General features: G+C 38.9%; 1 protein-coding gene across 1 annotated transcript in view; it reads right to left on the bottom strand.

The window, feature by feature from the left end:
- The window catches only part of TANGO6 (transport and golgi organization 6 homolog), a 182027-nt gene that overhangs the window by 39203 nt on the left and 124301 nt on the right, over positions 1-18523 (bottom strand). The window contains exon 16 of the mRNA XM_059044805.2: positions 3011-3162. Coding sequence (XP_058900788.1) covers positions 3011-3162 — 152 coding nt within the window. The remainder of the gene's footprint in view (positions 1-3010; positions 3163-18523) is intronic.

Here is an 18523-nt window from a genome sequence, read left to right as displayed (position 1 = left end):
TCCTTGCTGTCCATCCTCATCACTGTCATCGTCAGCTCCCTTCAAATGACCAAAATGCTCCTTAAAGAAAAATCTTAATACAGAAAAGTAAAATTCCTTCACTCAAAAATCACCTTCTCAATGGGGCTTACCTTGACTACCCCATTTAGATTGCAACCACCCCTCCACCTCATGCTATAATCCCGGTCACCCTTACTTGCTCTACTTTTTCTTATTTTCCACAGAACTTATCATTGTCTACCATACTATATATTTTAATATGTATATCATTTACTGTCTGTCTCCTCTCCCTAGAACGTAGGCTCCATGCAGATGGGAATCACTGTCCATTTTGAAGAATATGTTGTAAGTGTCCAGAATGCTGCCTGGCATATAGTAGGCTCTCAGTAACAACTGTTGAATAAATCACTATATTACTCATGTACATTATCCCTACATCCTTGTAACAGTCCTGCATTATAGATATTTTAATCCCATTTTCTAGGTCAGGAAACCAAGCCCAGAGTCTAGGTCATCTGACCAAGTGAACACAGGTAAGTGGGTGGTGGGACAGGGCCTCATTTATTCCCATCCCCAGGTGTGCTTGGAAATTTGGTTCTCTTTCAACAGGTCAGGTGGTCTCCAGAAAGATGATACTTCTTAAATGTTACAAAACCTGCTTTAGCTCAATCTTTCTAATTAACCAAACCAAGAAATTTTTTCAACAGAAATCATATGCCACCAGTGTGCAACAGTTTCCTTAAGAGAGAGGAAGGAAAGAAGATCTAGGAACTCAAAAAGAAATACGGTCTCAGTTTTGGGGATCAGAGAAGATCATGATGTCAGGCATAGTTTGAGTTCATTGGCTTTAGAAAATGTATGGGATACTGTCAAATCTGAGCTGATTCACTTGAAGATCTGGGGGAAATTTTTATTCAGCTCATGGCGATGTTTAAACAAACTGGGGGATGCTTACACAACTTTGTGAATACACTGAAAACCACTGAATTATACCCTTTAAGTGGGTGAATTGTATAGTATGTGAATTCTATCTCTGTTATTACGAATAATAATATTTGGGTTTGGTTCAGATCATGGTCCATGGGTTTGTTTCAGTTCATGGTTTATGGTTCACTTTGGGTTGAGTCATGTGAACAGATCAAATAAACAGAGAAAAAAAATGTGGGAACCATTTCAAAATTTGACCCAGATTATTTATAACAGACTGAAATCTTTAGCTGCTATAACCAAATAAACCTGCAAAGTCCTTAAGTATTACAAATTAATACACTAAAAAATAAGAGATTTGCAAAGTGCCATCCAAAACAAATAAAAATCAGGTGCCCAATGGTTCATGTATATTAGAGCACTGAAAGGTTTTAAGTTGGTAGTAATCACTGTTTCTAAGTTATTAAAAACAGATACAGAAAGCTGGGCATAGGGCTGTGTCCCTAGAGTTAGAGTTAAAGGAGAGGAGGACTTCGCTGGTGGCGCAGTAGTTAAGAATCCGCCTGCCAGTGCAGGGGACAAGGGTTCGAGCCCTGGTCTGGGAAGATCCCACATGCCGCGGAGCAACTAAGCCCAGGCGCCACAATTACTGAGCCTGTGCTCCAGAGCCCGTGAGCCACAACTACTGAAGCCCGTGCACCTACAGCCCGTGCTCCACAACAAGAGAAGCCACCACAGCGAGAAGCCCGCGCACCGCAACAAAGAGTAGCCCCCTCTGGCCACAACCAGAGAAAGCCTGCACGCAGGAATGAAGACCCAACGCAGCCAAAAATAAATAAATAAATAATTTTTTTTTTTTTAAAAAGAGGAAACAACTATGTATAACTTTCCTAAAAGTCCTAAGTTGAAATTTAATGATGAGTAGCCCTTATAATCAATTAAACAAAGCATATAAAGCTCAGGAGTCAGGAAATACCATAAATTCAAGCATATGTATACATCCATGAGCCTGTTTCTCTGCTTGTTGATAAGACACAATCACCAAACACTGAAGAAAATTCCTTCTCAGTAGATACTTCTTAAGATTTGATGTTCAACAAGGTCAGCCCTAGGATACTGAATAATGTGAAAGAAGCCAGTATTACAAAGTTACTAAGTTTTTGTTCTTATAAACTTATGTGCTCTATATGAAAAATCTAGTCTCTCATAAATAATAAGGTAATATAAACTGTATTTTATTTACATATTTATAATTTATAAGCCATCTTCTTCCTTAAAGATTTAAGATGGTGAAGCCCACTGAGTAAAAAGATACCTGGCAACATATTAACTAGTCTTCTTTTGCCTGTCATCATCTTTAAGTAGCAGAGTGTCTAGTACATAGTATGTACTTGAGACATATGTTCATATATTGATGACTAAGTAAACACAAGGGCAAAGATAAAATTTCAGAGGCTAAAGAAAGATATTCATAGAGGACAACAGTGCAATGTACCTTTCACTAAATCTTAAACTCTAAAACCAGTTTAAATCTTAAACTCTAAACACTGGAGACGTGTCCAGTGCCAACATCTTGTATGGCTATTATTTTGGCTGCTCATTTATCCTTTACTTACTATGTACCAGGCACTGGGTATAAGGCAGTGAACAAAACATGGAACTTAATTACTCTTTTCTGATAAGACTCCATCTCCCTGAATACAAGGCACCTCCAACCGAAGAGGGCCAATTAGAGTATGTATTTGCCTGAGAGTTTTCTGTAAACAGACATTAGACTCACAGATGGCCCGGAAAACTAGGGTAAACTTCTGTTTGCACTTCCTCAAAGCTTCTTCAATTCTGTTGTGTTTCCTTGGACTCTTTATAGTAAATCCCCTTTTATGGCTTAAAGTAGGTTAAGATGACTTCCCGTCACTTGCAATTAAAAAATTCCTACTAAATCAACTTGACTAGCGAGGCGGAGGGAGGTTAAATGACTTACTGGATCTAGAAAAAGAACACAGGTCTCCTAACTCCCAGTGCTGAGCTATACCATAGGTTCAAGTAAATACAAGCTTTAGGGAAAGGAATCAACATGCAGTACCTCGTGAACCACAGAGCCCAGCATGAAGTCCAGCCTCTGGCACAGTTCTCCAAGATTGGATAAGCTGCTGGCCCTGTGAGCACTATCTGGATCTGTTGCTCCCCTCAGGAAGGTGTGGATCAAAGGTTCTCGGTACGCTGAGACCATGTCCCCTGTAGAAAAAGGGAAGAAATCAAAACACTTCAAAACGAACTTTCAATTTCTTAAAGAAGGAATAACATATCATCATGGCACATTGTATGGTGTTTTATACTTTTCAAAGTACTTGCATAGCCATTGAAAATCATGCTCTGGAAGAATAATGTTAGGGAAAATATTCATGATGAATTATTTTGTGAAAAAGCAAGTGGAATCCCAATTATAATCTAAAAACCTACATGTGGAAATAAAATATTTGAAGAGTTTAAAATTTATATATATATAAAAGAGAAAAATGTACATATCATAAGTGCATAGCTTAATAAGCTTTCACAAACTCAATACAACTGTCACAGTCACACAAACAGCAAGTATGGTCCTAGGCTGGAGCCTGGTCATTAGCCCAGTACTCTTCCTACACTATCACCCCACCTACTCAAGCAAACTGAGTGAAAGACAATCAAGGCATTTGGGGTCCTTGTCAAAGAGAGATCTATGATTCTTCACTCATTTGGCAGATCTTTACTGAGAGTCCTACTATATGCTAAGCACGGTTCCTGATGCTTGGGATATACTGGTGAACAAAAAAGCAAAGAGTCTTGCCCTCTTGGAGTTTCCATTGTAGTGTAAATTACATAGTATGTTAGAAGGTAATAAATGCCATGGTGGCGGGGGCAGGAGGAGGAAAGCAGCGTGAAAAAAAAAAGGAGTAATGAAGATGGTGGCAGACTTCAGTTTTTAAAAAGATGGTCAGGGTTGGCTTCATTGAGGTGGTTGAGACATTTAATCAAAGGCTAGAAGGTGAGGCTGTCGCCCATGTGGACATCTGGGGGAGGAGCAGAGCAGGAAGAGGGAACAGCTGGTATAAAAGAAAAAAAAAAGCTTGTCGGGAGCATGCCTGTGGAGGAAGCTCAAGAAAGCCCAAGAGGAGGCTAGAGGGGTGATGGCAGGGGTGGGTGCTGGTGCAGAGCTTGTAAGCCTTTGTAGGCCTCTGTAAGGACTTGGGCTTTTTCTGAGTAAAATGAGAGGCCTTTGGAGGATTTTGAGCAAAGAAGTGCTAAAAGATTACTCTGGCTGCAGTGCTAAGAACATGCAGTAGTGTATGTGTCTGTATGTGTGTCTGGGGTGGAGCAAGGGTACAAATTAGGAAGCTACTGCAGTAAGCTGTTTGAGAGAGGATGGTGACTTGAACAGTAGAGGGGGTGAGAAAAAGATTCTGCATATATTCTGAAGATTACACCAACATGATTTCCAGAGGACTCCAATAATGACTTCCAGGATTTTTGCTTTTGTGCCTGGAAGGATGACGTTACTATCAACTGAGGTGGGAAAGTCTCCAAGAGAAGCAGGCCTGGAGCAGGAGAATTCAGTTTTAATATGTTGAGGAAGTAGTGGAAGATATATAGAGAGTTCAGAAGAGAAGTCTGGGTTGAAGATATATACATTTTGGAATCAATGGAATGTAGATTATATTTAAAACCTTGAAACTAGATGTAATCAAGGGAGTGAGTTTAGGCAGGGAAGGGAAGAGGACCGAGGACCAAACCTGTACCCTTCCTTCAACATTTAAGTCTGGGAAGTATCTGGGAAGGGAAGAACCAGCAAAGGAGACTGAAAAGGAATAACCAGTCATGTAGGAGGAGAACCGGCATGGTATCCTAGAAATTAAGGGAAGAAAGTGTATCAGAGAGGAAAGAATGGTCTGCATCAAATGCTGCTAATAAGTCAAGTAAAAGAAGACTAAAAATTGACCATTAGATTGAGTAACAATGAGGTCACTGCTGACCCTGACAAGAAGTTTGTTTTTTTTTCAAAAATAAATTTGTTTATTTTTGGCTGTGTTGGGTCTTTGTTGCTGTGCACGGACTTCCTCCAGTTGCGGCGAGCAGGGGCTACTCTTCATGGCAGTGCGCGGGCTTCTCATTGCGGTGGCTTCTCTTGTTGCAGAGCACGGGCTCTAGGCGCGTGGGCTTCAGTAGTTGTGGCACGTGGGCTCAGTAGCTGTGGCTTGTGGGCTCTACAGCACAGGCTCAGTAGTTGTGGCACGCGGGCTTAGTTGCTCCACGGCATGTGGGGTCTTCCCGAACCAGGGCTCGAACCCGTGTCCCCTGCATTGGCAGGTGGATTCTTAACCACTGAGCCACCCGGGAAGCCCGACAAGAACAGTTTTGATGCAATGGCAGGGGTGAGCGCATGATAGAAGTGGGTTTAAAATATAATGTGAGAAAAAGAATTGGAGACAGATCACTTAAGGAGTTTTCTGCACAGCATATCAAAGAAATGGGGTGATAGCTGGTCAAGGAAGTGGGGCCAAGGAAGGTTTTTGCATTATTTCATTCTTAAAGAGAGGAGAAACAGCATGCCAAGGCACTCAGAATTGACTTTTTTTTTTTAATGGAAACAACTTCTTCCTCCACAGATGGGCTGAGAACTAAAGCTGCTTTGACTTGATCTTGGCTCTGAGGCCCTAGTTCCAGAACCCAAGTATAATACTCCACTTCCAGCCTTTCTGTAGCCCTAAGGTAACATGATATCTAAACGGTGACAAAATGGTTTCTGAAGCATGTGTTTAAAGTCACCAAAATGATAACCTACATAGAAAAGTCACCAACCTGCCCTATCAGACCCAGTTAAAATGCCTCAAATGCCACTTCCTTTGTGAAAACCTCCCTTAATATCCTCAGTCAGCCTTAATTAGTCCTCCTTGGAAGTCCCACAGTACTTTGTACTTAAATCACATTTGTTACTAATGCCTTGATGCCTAGATGTTTTCAGCCTATATCTATTTCTCCCATTAGACCATAAATTCCTTGAGGGTAGAACTTTGCTTCATCTCTGTTTCTATTGGTTCTTAGTAATCTTTGCACATACTAGGTACTCAACAAATACCAACGTTGAACTCAATTCACTCATTTATTCAATAAAATGTAATTATCCACCAGTATCATGCTAATGTTCTAGGGATACAAAAATTGATAAACATAATCTTTACCCTTTAAGTAGCCCAAAGTTTAGGGGGTGGGTATAAACAGATAAGTACCAACAATTATAGTACTGTGCAGTTAATGCCATCACAGAGTCAAGCAGAGGTTGCTTAGCATAATTCCACTAATCTTAGTCACCTGGAAGGGGGAGGAGGAGGAAGTTTATTTTTTGTTTTCCCTCAAACAATGTACTTTCCTTACAATACAAGAAAAAGATGAGGACTAATTTCTCTAAAATGCTCCCGGTTCCTAACACAATACATGCTGTCACAAGACTCACCTCCTGCTCATTTAATACCAACATATATTGCAGAAACTGAATCAATGAATGACTTAGCCATAGCCTATTTTCAGAATAGAAAAGAGGGGACTTTGTGCCTACTAGTATTGGCATTTCTGAATATCAGTCCGAGTGAAGGCAGTCACAAGTATGCACAACAAAATCTGCATAAAGGCTTCTCTGCAGAACTGTAATAGTAAAAAATGAGAAGATATAAATTAAATATTAATTAATGTGGAAGTGGTTAAATAACCATACATATTATGGAATACTATGTGGTCATTAAAAGGAACAAGATAGAATTAAGTGCAACAATGTAGAAAGGTTCCCCTGGGACTTCCCTGGCGATCTAGTGGTTAATACTCTGTGCTTCTACTGCAGGGCACATGGGTTCGATCCCTGGTCAGGGAACTAAGATCCCACCTGCTGTGCAGCCAAAAAGAAGCTATTAAAGAAAATTTAATATTCCTTAAGAAAATATTTCTTAAGGAAATATTTAATTTCCTTAGGACACTGTTAAGTGAAAGAAACTAATAGAAGCAGTATCATTCCATTTATGTATGTAAAAATGCACACACATAAATTCTCTCAATATTAACAAACCACACTTACAGATTTAAATATGTATATTAAATATACAAGTGCATAGAAAAAAAGAGAAAAAGGATTTACTATGATAGAAAGGTTAAATAACTTGTCCAAAGAGTAAATACAACCAAGATCAAACTTAGGTAGTCTGACACTTAACTCCTACGATACAATGCATTTAAGATATTTCCAACTTAGAGGAAAACATATCTTTCTACTTTTGTTATAGCACTTTCCCTTTCTGGAGCCAGAAAGGGGCTTGATCGCTCTGCAGTGTGAGATGTGCACCGAGAGTTAAGAGCCCTGTGTTCTAATTTTGGCCCTGCTGCCAACTAGTAGTGTCACTCAGGGCAATTCCCTTCACCTCCCCAGACCAACTGACGGTGAGTCAATTAGATGAGATGGTCTCTCTGGCCCCTTCCGGTTGGAAGTCTATGAGGTGATGAGTCACCTCTGGCTTAGCCATCAGGAGAATGAGATTCAGGAGACTTCGAAAGGAAGGAAAGGCACATATTCATGAGCACTGGAGTGGGAGGCTGCTGTGGTTAAAGGAATGAAGGTCATTGATGGGAAGGAAGTCACTGAGAAATGAAGGAAGTTTGGAAATCCATAAGGAGGGGAAATTGCAGGTTGAAAAGGTAAGAGCAGACGACAAACTAGTTAATATTTACTAATGTAGGGATTTAAAGTTAAAAATAAGTGGTAAACTAACACAACATTGAAATTAACTATATTTCAATTAAAAATGGATTAAAAAAATAAGTAGTAAAGAAAAGATACTATGTGCCAGGTACTGTGGTAGGCACTACGGACCATAAACAAGAAAGACAGAGTCCCTCCCCTCATGGCATTCAAAGCCTACTGGGGAAGAGGAAAAAAACTGACCAAGCAATAACAATGCAGTGAGTTGTGCCCAAAATCGTGACAGAGAAAGGTACTTTTATGAGTAATGTTTTGATCTGGTACCAATTTCCATTAACAACTGCTCCAGTATTCTTTTTCATCCAGACTCAAAAGCCTGGTGTTCTGTTTTGACTTCTCCCAGTTACCCTTCAGTCAGTCAGTCAGTTCATTTATTATTCTTCAATCCTCATTTACTTCCCTATGGGATTTGAGGCAACTTACAATAAAAAATATTGAAACTGAATTGAATATTTTTAAAAAGTTCTGTAGTAACTGAAGAAGTACACATATCCCAAGCTAAGAATGGTTATTGCAAACGAACCCCAAATTTAGTTTAGCCATTCTGGTAGCTGAGGCAAAAAAGGAAACAGAAAACATAGTTCCCATTACTCAATAAAAGAAAGAACACAGATTCGTTAGGAGACAAAAACTTTAGGAAGAATACCAAGAGGTATCTCACTCATTCAATTCAGCAAATCTTAACTGAGTGCCTACAATATTCCAAGTACGTTCTCAGTACTGGAGATAATACAGCATGAACAAGAAAGCAAAGTTCTCATCTTTATGAAGCCTACTTCTAGTGGAGGAGAAAGACAATAAATTGCAAATAAACTTTCCAGCAGCAATAAGAGCTATGAAGAAAAATAAGGAGCGGGGAGCAGTTAAGAGTCAGGGATGAGGGCTCAGGGAAAAGCTGTCAGAGGAGAAGAGCTGAAGGAACAAGTCATGTGAAGACCTGGGGGAAAAGGGAAGAGCAGAATGGACAAAAGAACTTTTATATTCAATGTAGAAATCATACGGCTGTTTCTTACCTGACCTACCATAAAAGTCAAGGGCATACCATTACATTAACAAAACCAAATTTTAACATTCCATTTGTATAAATTCCTGCCCTGCCAGAGCTTCATTACAACTTTCCAAATGAGCATCCATTTAACTGCATGCTCCACCAACCCCACTCCCAAGCATACCTAAGAGGAGCCAGTGGGGACTTGGATCTCAAGAGCCCTATAACTGTACCCAGTCAGCTGGCTCTGAGCCCACTTGCTACCTTGTTTTCCAGGTGACTGGATGAGCTAGGACACTCCTTGCATCCACTCTGCATGCATTTCTCAAAATGCCCTGCTGTCATGTTCTCCACAACCTGACCTCCCTTAGACCTCACATACACAGTCAAGATTTGCCACACCCTTGCTCAAACCTGGTCTTCTTTGGGGATTTACGGCTCTGCCCCCATTTCCTGGAGGCTCTGCTAGCCTCTGACTGTCCTCCTTCTCCCTAGGTCTTGTCATGCTGTGTGGCTGGTTTCTTAAGAATGTACTGGATCCTAGTCTCCAGGTTGGGGGTCAGCCCTGACCAGGTTTCTATGCAGAACAAAATGAATGCATATGAGCAGAGAATACAACTTCAAGGGCTGCAATAATAGAATTTAAAGATCCTACAAAAAGGGTTCTTAATTTGAGCTTTAGGGATCCCTACATGTCAAATTTTGTTGTGTACACCTCACTGGCATTTTCCCATTCTTCCTTGTAAACAGCACTCTAATTCTGTTCAAATATCCACCTTCCCCCCTGCCCAACCATCACTTATGTGATTCAGGCTAAGGTCTTTGTTGATTTAAATGAATCACGGTGGACATATCCCCTTGCCTTAATTGCTTTGGGCATATGACCCAGTCTGAACAATGAGACGTGAAGGAAAATCTGTTGGAAGAACCTAAGAAAATATTTTGCCTCTGGTTATGATAAGAATATGACACCTCAAAAAAAAAAAAAAAGAATATGACACCTCAGAGCTGCTGCAGCCAAATGAAAGAAACTATGAGGAACCAGGGGATGAGACCAGTAAAGCTGAGGTTGGCAGAGTAGAAAGATGAAAAGATTTTGGATCTTGAATGATGTCATGGAGGCAAAGAATTAACCAGTTCAGAACTTTCTGTCATATGCTATGATTCATTCTTTATTGTTTAAGCCAACTGAGTTGGGAATTTCTGTTACCTGCAGCCAAAAGCATTCTGATATGACATATGAAAATTTAACGCTATGGAGTACTTCAATGTCAGTTCTATGTTTATCAATACAAAGCCAGAGAGACTTCCCTCGTGGCACAATGGTTAAGATTCTGTGCTCTCAATGCCGGGGGCCTGGGTTTGATCCCTGCTCAGGGAACTGGATCCCACATGCATGCTGCAACTAAGAGTTTGCATGCTACGACTAAGGAGCCCGTGTGCTGCAACTAAGGAGCTGGTGAACCACAACTAAGGAGCCCGCCTGCCTCAACTAAGACCCAGCGCAACCAAATAAATAAATATAATAATTAAAAAATAATACAAAGCCAGAAAAGTTAGATTTGCCAAAACAAACTTAAAGCAGTATATGTTTTTAAAAGGATTCAAAAGTCAATTTTATAACATATAAAAGAAAAAAATTAAACCCAATAATTTTCTTTCTTCTAATTACAATTTTAATTGGGACAATAGCCTAGCATACGGCATGACTCAAAATATCAGTGTGTGTAATATATATATATAGATATATACTTTGCCAAAGAGCAGAGTCATCTTTATACATCTGCCAACCTATTAAATAAAGAAAGGTGAGTAACTATTTACAGTAGGAGCTCATGTGAAGGGGCTGAGTATATGCTGAGTATATTTCGCAACTACTGACTGACTAGTTCATTATAAACTAAAACCTCAGGCTCTGGGACACCCACTGCTATTCCTTAGTTTCTGATTAAGCAACAAAACCTCAATTATATCATCCAGTAGGGGTTTTGGTTAATATATATATATTTTGGGCTTTTGCCTCTTTGTGTTTTTCTTTATCCAGATGAGAAGTTTGTATTGCTTCAGTTGAAACTTATGTGAACCACAAGGTTCCAAGATTCTAATTCACCTTTTGTCAGAAAAGGTGGCATACACTCGCCCCCTGACAAGGGCAAATATTCATTACCATCCTGTTGTCTCCTTAAAAGTATACCTATTATATGGCTTTTACAAAAAATAGTATTGATTTCTGAACTCCCTCACCCCCATTTTCAGAAAGTATTCACAGTAGACTACAATATTTAGACTAAGAGATACCCATGGAACTGAAGTTGGAGAGACCACCATCTTTTCCTTAGGCGTTCAGAAACAACTTCAGGGAAATGAACACAGTAAACCCAAGACTACTTGTAGAAACTTACTCAAGTTGATTCTAGTCAGTGGGGTTTATCCTAGTTCAGCTCTAATGGCTTTTCCTTTGTGCAATGATAATGACAACACCTGGCTATCTGCATCTCCATATTCTTCTCAGGAAGTCAGCAATAATCAACCTTATTGAGAAGCAAACAGCTGTGTGTTCAAGGAAACAAATGAAGGATCTAGATTCGTTTGAACAAACTTGATAAAAAAACACGAGTTGCTCTGGAAGGTGAAAAATCAAGTGCATAATGAAAAGAGAGCTGGAAAAATTTTAACCTGCCTGAGACTTGTTTGTATCAATTATCGTATATATGAAAAGATTCCTTCAACAAATTAGGACGTGGAAGATTTTTTTTTAGTCAAGCTTTGCAATGGTACTTTGAAGTCTACATTGATAGATTCATTTATGCCTATCAGATCCCACCTTCCCTCATAAAGGATCTGAGATGACCTGAAACAAGAGATACTTACATAGTAAAAGAGTGCTATCAAATCTGAGCTGACACAGTAAACTACTGGAGTCAGGGGACCTGCTGATTTCAAGGGCTTGACTACCCTTTTGTTCAGTGAAACAGGTCATAAAAGTGAAATCGAGAAAAATCAAGTGAGAAAGAAAATTCCACTGTTGGCCAAATCTTTACACCATCCTTTCAAAACTCCGTAATCAATGTCTGCAGAACCCTCTATTCCTTCTTTCCTTCTTCTCTTCCCTTCTTTCTCTCTTTCTACCCACCCCTCCTTTTTTTCGAGACATAGAAGGGAACACTGATAAAAAATCATCCTTAACTACTCTCTTCTATCTACCAACAGGAAATAACTAAGAAATATCCTATCCTGCTGGTTAAGGTGCTGCTGGGTAAAGGCAATTATATTTTCCAAAGACTGAATGATCACTTACAGCCAGCACTCCTCTGTAATCAGAAGTTTACATACATTCTGAGTAATGTTTTAGACCAATGTTTCTCAAACACAAACACGGGCACTGAAATTGCGCAGTGCAACTTGATTATAATGTGGATCCAGGCGATTCAGAATTATCATTAAAATGAAAACACAACATTAAAAAAATTATTTTAAAGAATTCACAGACCCCTGAATTATATCAGAATTTCATCTCCAGACTCCAGCTCTTCCATCTAGCTAATTCAATAAAAACATTAAAACATTTAACGTGCACTACAATGTGAAAGGGACTCTAACGGGCACTAGAGATTTAGAGGTGAAGGAAATTTTGCATACATATGTCCAGCTGATCCAGTACAGCTGATAATTTGAAAAGACTGATAATGCTTTTTTGAGCAAGGGAATGGCTTAACTAGAGATATATTCTTGAGTTTGGTGAATCTGAATTTATATGTGTGTTCAGAAAGGACAAAAGTCTTTGTTCTATGATGTAGAATGAGGTCTTCATCGTAATAATTAATCTCCAGCTGGATCACTTCTACTGCAATGCCTTCAGGACACTCTTACACTCTGTTAACTGGTTGCAAAGTCACAGTCAGCCAAAGGATATGATAATCTTTTAGAGATCAACTTTTTTTCCCAAATGAATAATGATTCAAATAGTACGGTGTTTTCTCTACACAATAAGGGTAGTAAATAAAGTGTTCAGCCGCATGGAATGATTGAAAATTTCTACATTCTTTAGCAAGAGAAAGTCTTTTTCTATGATAGTCACAGAGGAATCAGGTCATTGATAGCACAGTCATTGTAGGGTGTGGCGTCACCAGCTCAGAAGTGCTGATGCCTACTTCACTCTCAATGCAGGCATGAAAGTAATTTACTCCACTTGAAGCAACTGATGCCTCCTAACCTACTTTTTAGCTCTTGCTACCAGGTGTCAAAAGTAGGTATTGAGACTAGCAATTAATACTCTGAAAATGAAATTAAGAAAACAATTCAATTTATAACTGAATCAATCAAAAAGAATAAATGCTTAAGAAGAAATTTAACAAAAGAAGTGGAACACTTGTACTCTGAAAACTACAAAACATTTTTAAAAGAAATTAAAGAAGAACTAAAAAAATGGAAAGACATACCACATTCATGGACTGGCAATGCTGCCAAAATTGATCTATAGATTCAATGTAATCTCTATCAAAACTCCAGCTGCCTTTCCACCCCCCCCCAGAAGTTGGCAAGCTGATCCTAAAATTCATATGGGAATGTAAGGGATACAGAATAACCAAACAATCTTGAAAAAGAAGAACAAAGCTGGAGGACTCCCATTTCCTAATTTAAAAACTTACTACAAAGCTACAAAAATCGAGACAATATGGTACTAGCCTAAAGACACACCTGTTGATCAATGGAATAAATTGAGAGTCTAGAAATAAACTCTCATTTTTATGGTCAATTGATTTTCAACAAGAATGCCAAGATAATTCAATCAGGAAGCGAATAGTTTGTCAACAGATGGTGCAAGGACAACTGGACATCCACATGTAAAAGAGCTGAACCCCTTCCTTACACCATATACAAAAGTAACTTCAAATGATCATAGATCTAAGTATAAGAGCTAAAATTATAAAACTCTTAGAAGAAAACATAGGAGTAAATCTTTGTGACTTAGGTTACGCAAAGGCATTTCAGGGACTTCACTGGTGGTCCAGTGGTTGACAATCTGCCTTCCAATGCAGGGGACGTGGGTTTGATCCTTGGTCAGGGAACTAAGATGCCACATACTGCGGGGCAACTAAGCCTGTGCACCACAACTACTGAGCCCCCATGCCTCAACTAGAGAGCCCACATGGCGCAAACTATGGAGCCACACACTCTGGAGCCCATAAGCCACAACTAGAGAGAAGCCCGCATGCTGCAACAAAAAATCCTGCATGCCGCAACGAAGATCCCACATGCTGCAACGAGACCCAACACAGCCAAAAAAACCAAAAAGGCATTTCACATACAACACCAAAAGTACAAGTGGCAAAAGAAAAAATAGGTATGTTGGACTTCACCAATATTAAAAACTTTTGTGTGTCAAATGTCACCATCAAGAAAGTAAAAAGACAACCTATAGAATGATGGGAGAATATATTTGCAACTCATGTATTTGATAAAGGGCTTATCTTCAGAATGTATAAAGAACTCTTACAACACAATAAAAAAAGACAAATAGGTCAAATTCAAAATGTGCAAAGGATCTGAACCATATATTTTCCAAAGAAAATATACAAATGGCATATAAGAAGATGCTCAATACCATCAATCATTATGGAAATGCAAATCAAAACCACAAGATACCACTTCATACCCATTAGGATGGCTATAATCAAAAAGACAAGAACAAGTGCTGGTGAGGAGAAGAAACTGAAACACTAATACACTGCTGGCCAAAATATAAAATGGTGCAGCCAATTTGGAAAACACTTTGGCAGCTCCTCAAAAAGTCAGAGTCACCATATGACCCAACAATTCCACTCCTTCGTATATACTACTCAAGAGAATTTAAAACACATTCCCAAATAAAAACGTGAACATGAAATGTTCAAAGCAGCATTATTCATAATAGTCAAAAAGTGAAAAGAACTCAAATGTCCACCAACTGATGGATGGATTTTAAAATGTGTTATATCCATACAATGGAATATTACCTGGCAATAAAAAGGAATAAGGTACATGCTGCAACACAGATGAACTTTGAAAACATGTAAGGTAAAGAAGCCAGTAAAAAAATAAAATGTATGATTTCATTTATAGGAAATATCCACAACAAGAAAATCCTTAGAGACAGAAAGATTAGTGATTGCCTGACTGGTAATGGGTACAGGGTTTATTTTGGGGTGGAGAAAATGTTTCAAAATTGATTGTGGTGATGGTTGTACAACCTTGTGAACATACAAAAAATTTTTGAATTGCACATTGTAAATTGGTAAATTGTATAGTATATGAAGTATATCTCAATAAAGCTATTTTTTTTTTAAAGTAAGTTTTGGGCCGGGAGGGGTTAAAGGAGGGCTACGTAATCCAGTTCACGTTGAAGCTGGAAAAATAAATAACATATAAAAATCTTCACATATTAGAAGAGAAGAGGTATATGTGTGTAAGCAGAATCTGATATGAAACGCACCTCTGCCTTCGAATAGCTCAGAGACCAAAGGCTTGGGGGCAGATCTCACAGACAATTCACAATGGTTGCTCCCTTCAAACATGAAGTAGGAGATCCGGATTCTTTCATGATATGCCCACTACAGGAACTGGGTCCTGCCCTTAACCACCAGTCAAGCAGAACCCAGAGCTTTCCCATTGCTTTGTGAATGGCATTGCTTCTGCCAGCTCTTTGCTTCCTTATTTGTCCGTAAAAGATGGTGCCAACACAATTTCAGTCTTTACTACTTCAGAGCTGGCAGTTTAATGGGTAACATTTTTTAAACCTTCTAAATTAATTTTCATTGCATCAGCTTTAAAAAATATTAGTATAATATAAAAGTCTCTTAAAAGAGGCAAGAAAAATATTGAAGATATAGACTCAAAGGTTCTTACACAGTTACAGCCATTTGGCCCAATATTCCATCTCTGGGTATGCCAAACCACATCTGACAAACATTAACCCAGGGACAGTTAAGACCTCCTACCAGTATTTTAAAACTTTTGTGCTCCAGCCTTTTTATTATGTCCCTCCCAATCTCTTCTGCTCTTTATTTCATTTCCTCTTAAGGACCAGACTCAAGTGGAGATGGAGACCTGGAGTCTTTGTCTGCCTATCTTTGAATCTTAATCTTATCTTTCCAGCCTCCTGGATCTCATATACATTGTTTGAATTGCCTTGGTAATCTAAGCAGTTCAAGTAGGCGCTTCCTTTTCCAAGACAGTACTTTTTGTACTTTCAGATTTGATATTAGATATTTTGGGGAGAAAAAAGAGAGTAAAGGTATAAAAAGGTCAAATGTCACAATACACACTTCACTCACTAAAGCTGTTACTGAAAAAAGGAATCCAGAGAAACTATTTTTCCTCCCATTTATTTGGGAACTAAAGTAAATAGACCCCTGGGGATGAGTAACACGGTGGAGAGCCACACGCCCTCACAGAAATATTCCTGCTGACCTGGGCAATAAGGAAAGAGGAGACAAAATATAGATCTGACTCTCTGCATGGACCCTTTTATGTCCTCAATGATATCCAGTAATTTTTCCTGCATTTTAGGGCCTGGAACTCTATTTCACTACTGAAAGGAATACAGTAGAAGAATTACTTGTTTTTTGTAACATTTCATGAATACAACTTATTGCCGTGACTGGACCAGAGTCAACAGAGACAATAATTTCTGTCAAGGTCAGAAGGAAATTAGATTGACACAGCAGATCCTGACAGGCAGGATTTCCTTTCCAAAAGCCATTTAGAGAATTAAATAATTTAAATGCAATTAATTTTTTATGAAATTCCTCATTTAAAAAATTCATAGGTAAATTCTGATCTATTAACAACAATTACTCTTCAGCCTTGAACTTCCTCTGCAGCTCTGGGGAAATCATCTCTTTTCTGATTTTAGTTTCCCTTCTCCACATAGCCCTTTATAAACAGGGGAGAGATTTTAGTTAAGATAGAATATGCAGCTACAGTACAGTGGAATAAAAAAACGTTATCTGCAAAGCACTTGTGTGCCTATTACCACATAAGAATTTGAGTTTGGTGGAAAAAAATATTCTTAACTCTGTATTACAAATAAGGAAAGAGAAATTTTTAATGGGCTGATCCCAGGTCACACAGCTACTGAAAGACAGATACATTCTCTTGTCTCCCAAGCAGAGGGCTCTTTCTACTGCCATCAGGACATTTACTTGGTGCTCCATGAAGATCAGCAGGAACTTCTGTTCTAAAAGAGTGGACATCAATGTGGCCAGCTGATTCTCCCACACCTCTGACATTTCACAGTCCTTAGAATTTTCATTCTTTCTCTGTTTAACCTCGTAAGATATGAATGGAAGAGAAGCCAGGAATTTATATCTTACAAGAGGGCATAAGCAACAGGGCATAATGGGAATAAGTTCCTCTGGTCCATGAACAAACGCCAAAATTGTCACTTAATTGTCTTTTTGAAAGGCTGGAATCCTATTAATTCTATCCTGAAGAGGAGAACAAAAAAAAATTCCCCTCTTCTTTACCATCTTCAAAGTGGTAACACTTCTGATTTCCTAACAGGAGGAGATGACTGATAAATGGCCTAGTGAAAGCTGCTAAAGCCACATACTTGATGTACGTTAGGGCCTTAGAAGGCTGAAGCCAAAGCCATCTTCTGGTCTTGATGGGGCTTGCCAGGGAGGCAGGTCGCAGTAGTCACTGGGCAAGAATGCTGAGAAGTCCCTGGATAGAGTCCCCCCTGCTGGTGTTGACATGTCAGGACCCACTTTTTTCCCTCAGGCTAATTGTTGATCTGCTGCTTTTGGTGTTCCATTCATACTGTTATCCTTTTTAAGGTAATGTAACCAAGAGATGACTCTGAGCTAGAAGTAGGTTAGCAAAGATTTCAGGGCCTCTTAGCCCTCCCTTTTCTGGTTCTAATTTCATTGTATCTCATCACATAGACCACATAGGCATGGATGATTTGGATGCAAGTTGCAGGCAGACAAACTTTGACAGGCTTAGATGTAACCAAGGGAAGAACTCTGTGGGACAAGTTATTAAAGAAAAACAAACTTGTTATTAGTAGGACTAATGTTGGTGCAAGTGACTTACCAGGTATGCTTTAAAGGACACACAGACCTTCTTGCCTCCAAATATTTCTTCTATTAGCTACCTGTATTGCTTCAGAGTCTATTTACTCATTAGAACTTTATTTCTTTAGACTAAATAGCCTCCTTACTCAAAATGCAAAACCACCCCAAAAGGGCAGCATAATAGGAGGCTGTCATCCACACCTTAGTAAATATTAATATACCTGCTACCTCCTTTTTACAAGCTGGGAAGGAACAAGAAAGATATGAAATAATTTCTGAAATTTGATGAGTTTCTAGTCCAAGAAAGTTTTAAGTGGGAGGGGAGAAGAAAAAAAAGGTAAGCGAGGGGCACTGAAAGGAAAGGGAGAAGACCCGACTTTACACTTTGACTTGCAAAAGGATGTTTTCTTTCCATGTCTTCAAATAAGAACGATGTGCAAATAAGAACCACAGATAAATATCTTTTGGACAAAGTAAAACAATGTACAGGAAATGCTTTGTACCACTGGATTTTCGGCAACTCAATGAACTAAAGTAACATAGAAACAAAGATGGTTTGAAAGAGAGGATGCCAAGACTTTTATAGTTACCTATTAACTAGCTTACTCATTCCATCTCAACAGCTCATTGAATGCCAAGATTGGTTTAAACAGGCATATAAACTCTCCACTTATACAAAGTTACCCTACAAGGAAAATCTACAACAAATGACTCTACCCTAGTGTGTTACTGACAAGAAAAAGAGATTAGTTCTCCTGAAAAGTGTGCTTGACA

This window comes from Kogia breviceps, chromosome 18 (assembly GCF_026419965.1).
Source record: "Kogia breviceps isolate mKogBre1 chromosome 18, mKogBre1 haplotype 1, whole genome shotgun sequence".
NCBI classification, from domain to species: Eukaryota; Metazoa; Chordata; class Mammalia; order Artiodactyla; family Physeteridae; genus Kogia; species Kogia breviceps.
This window is presented reverse-complemented; position numbering and strand designations above follow the sequence as displayed.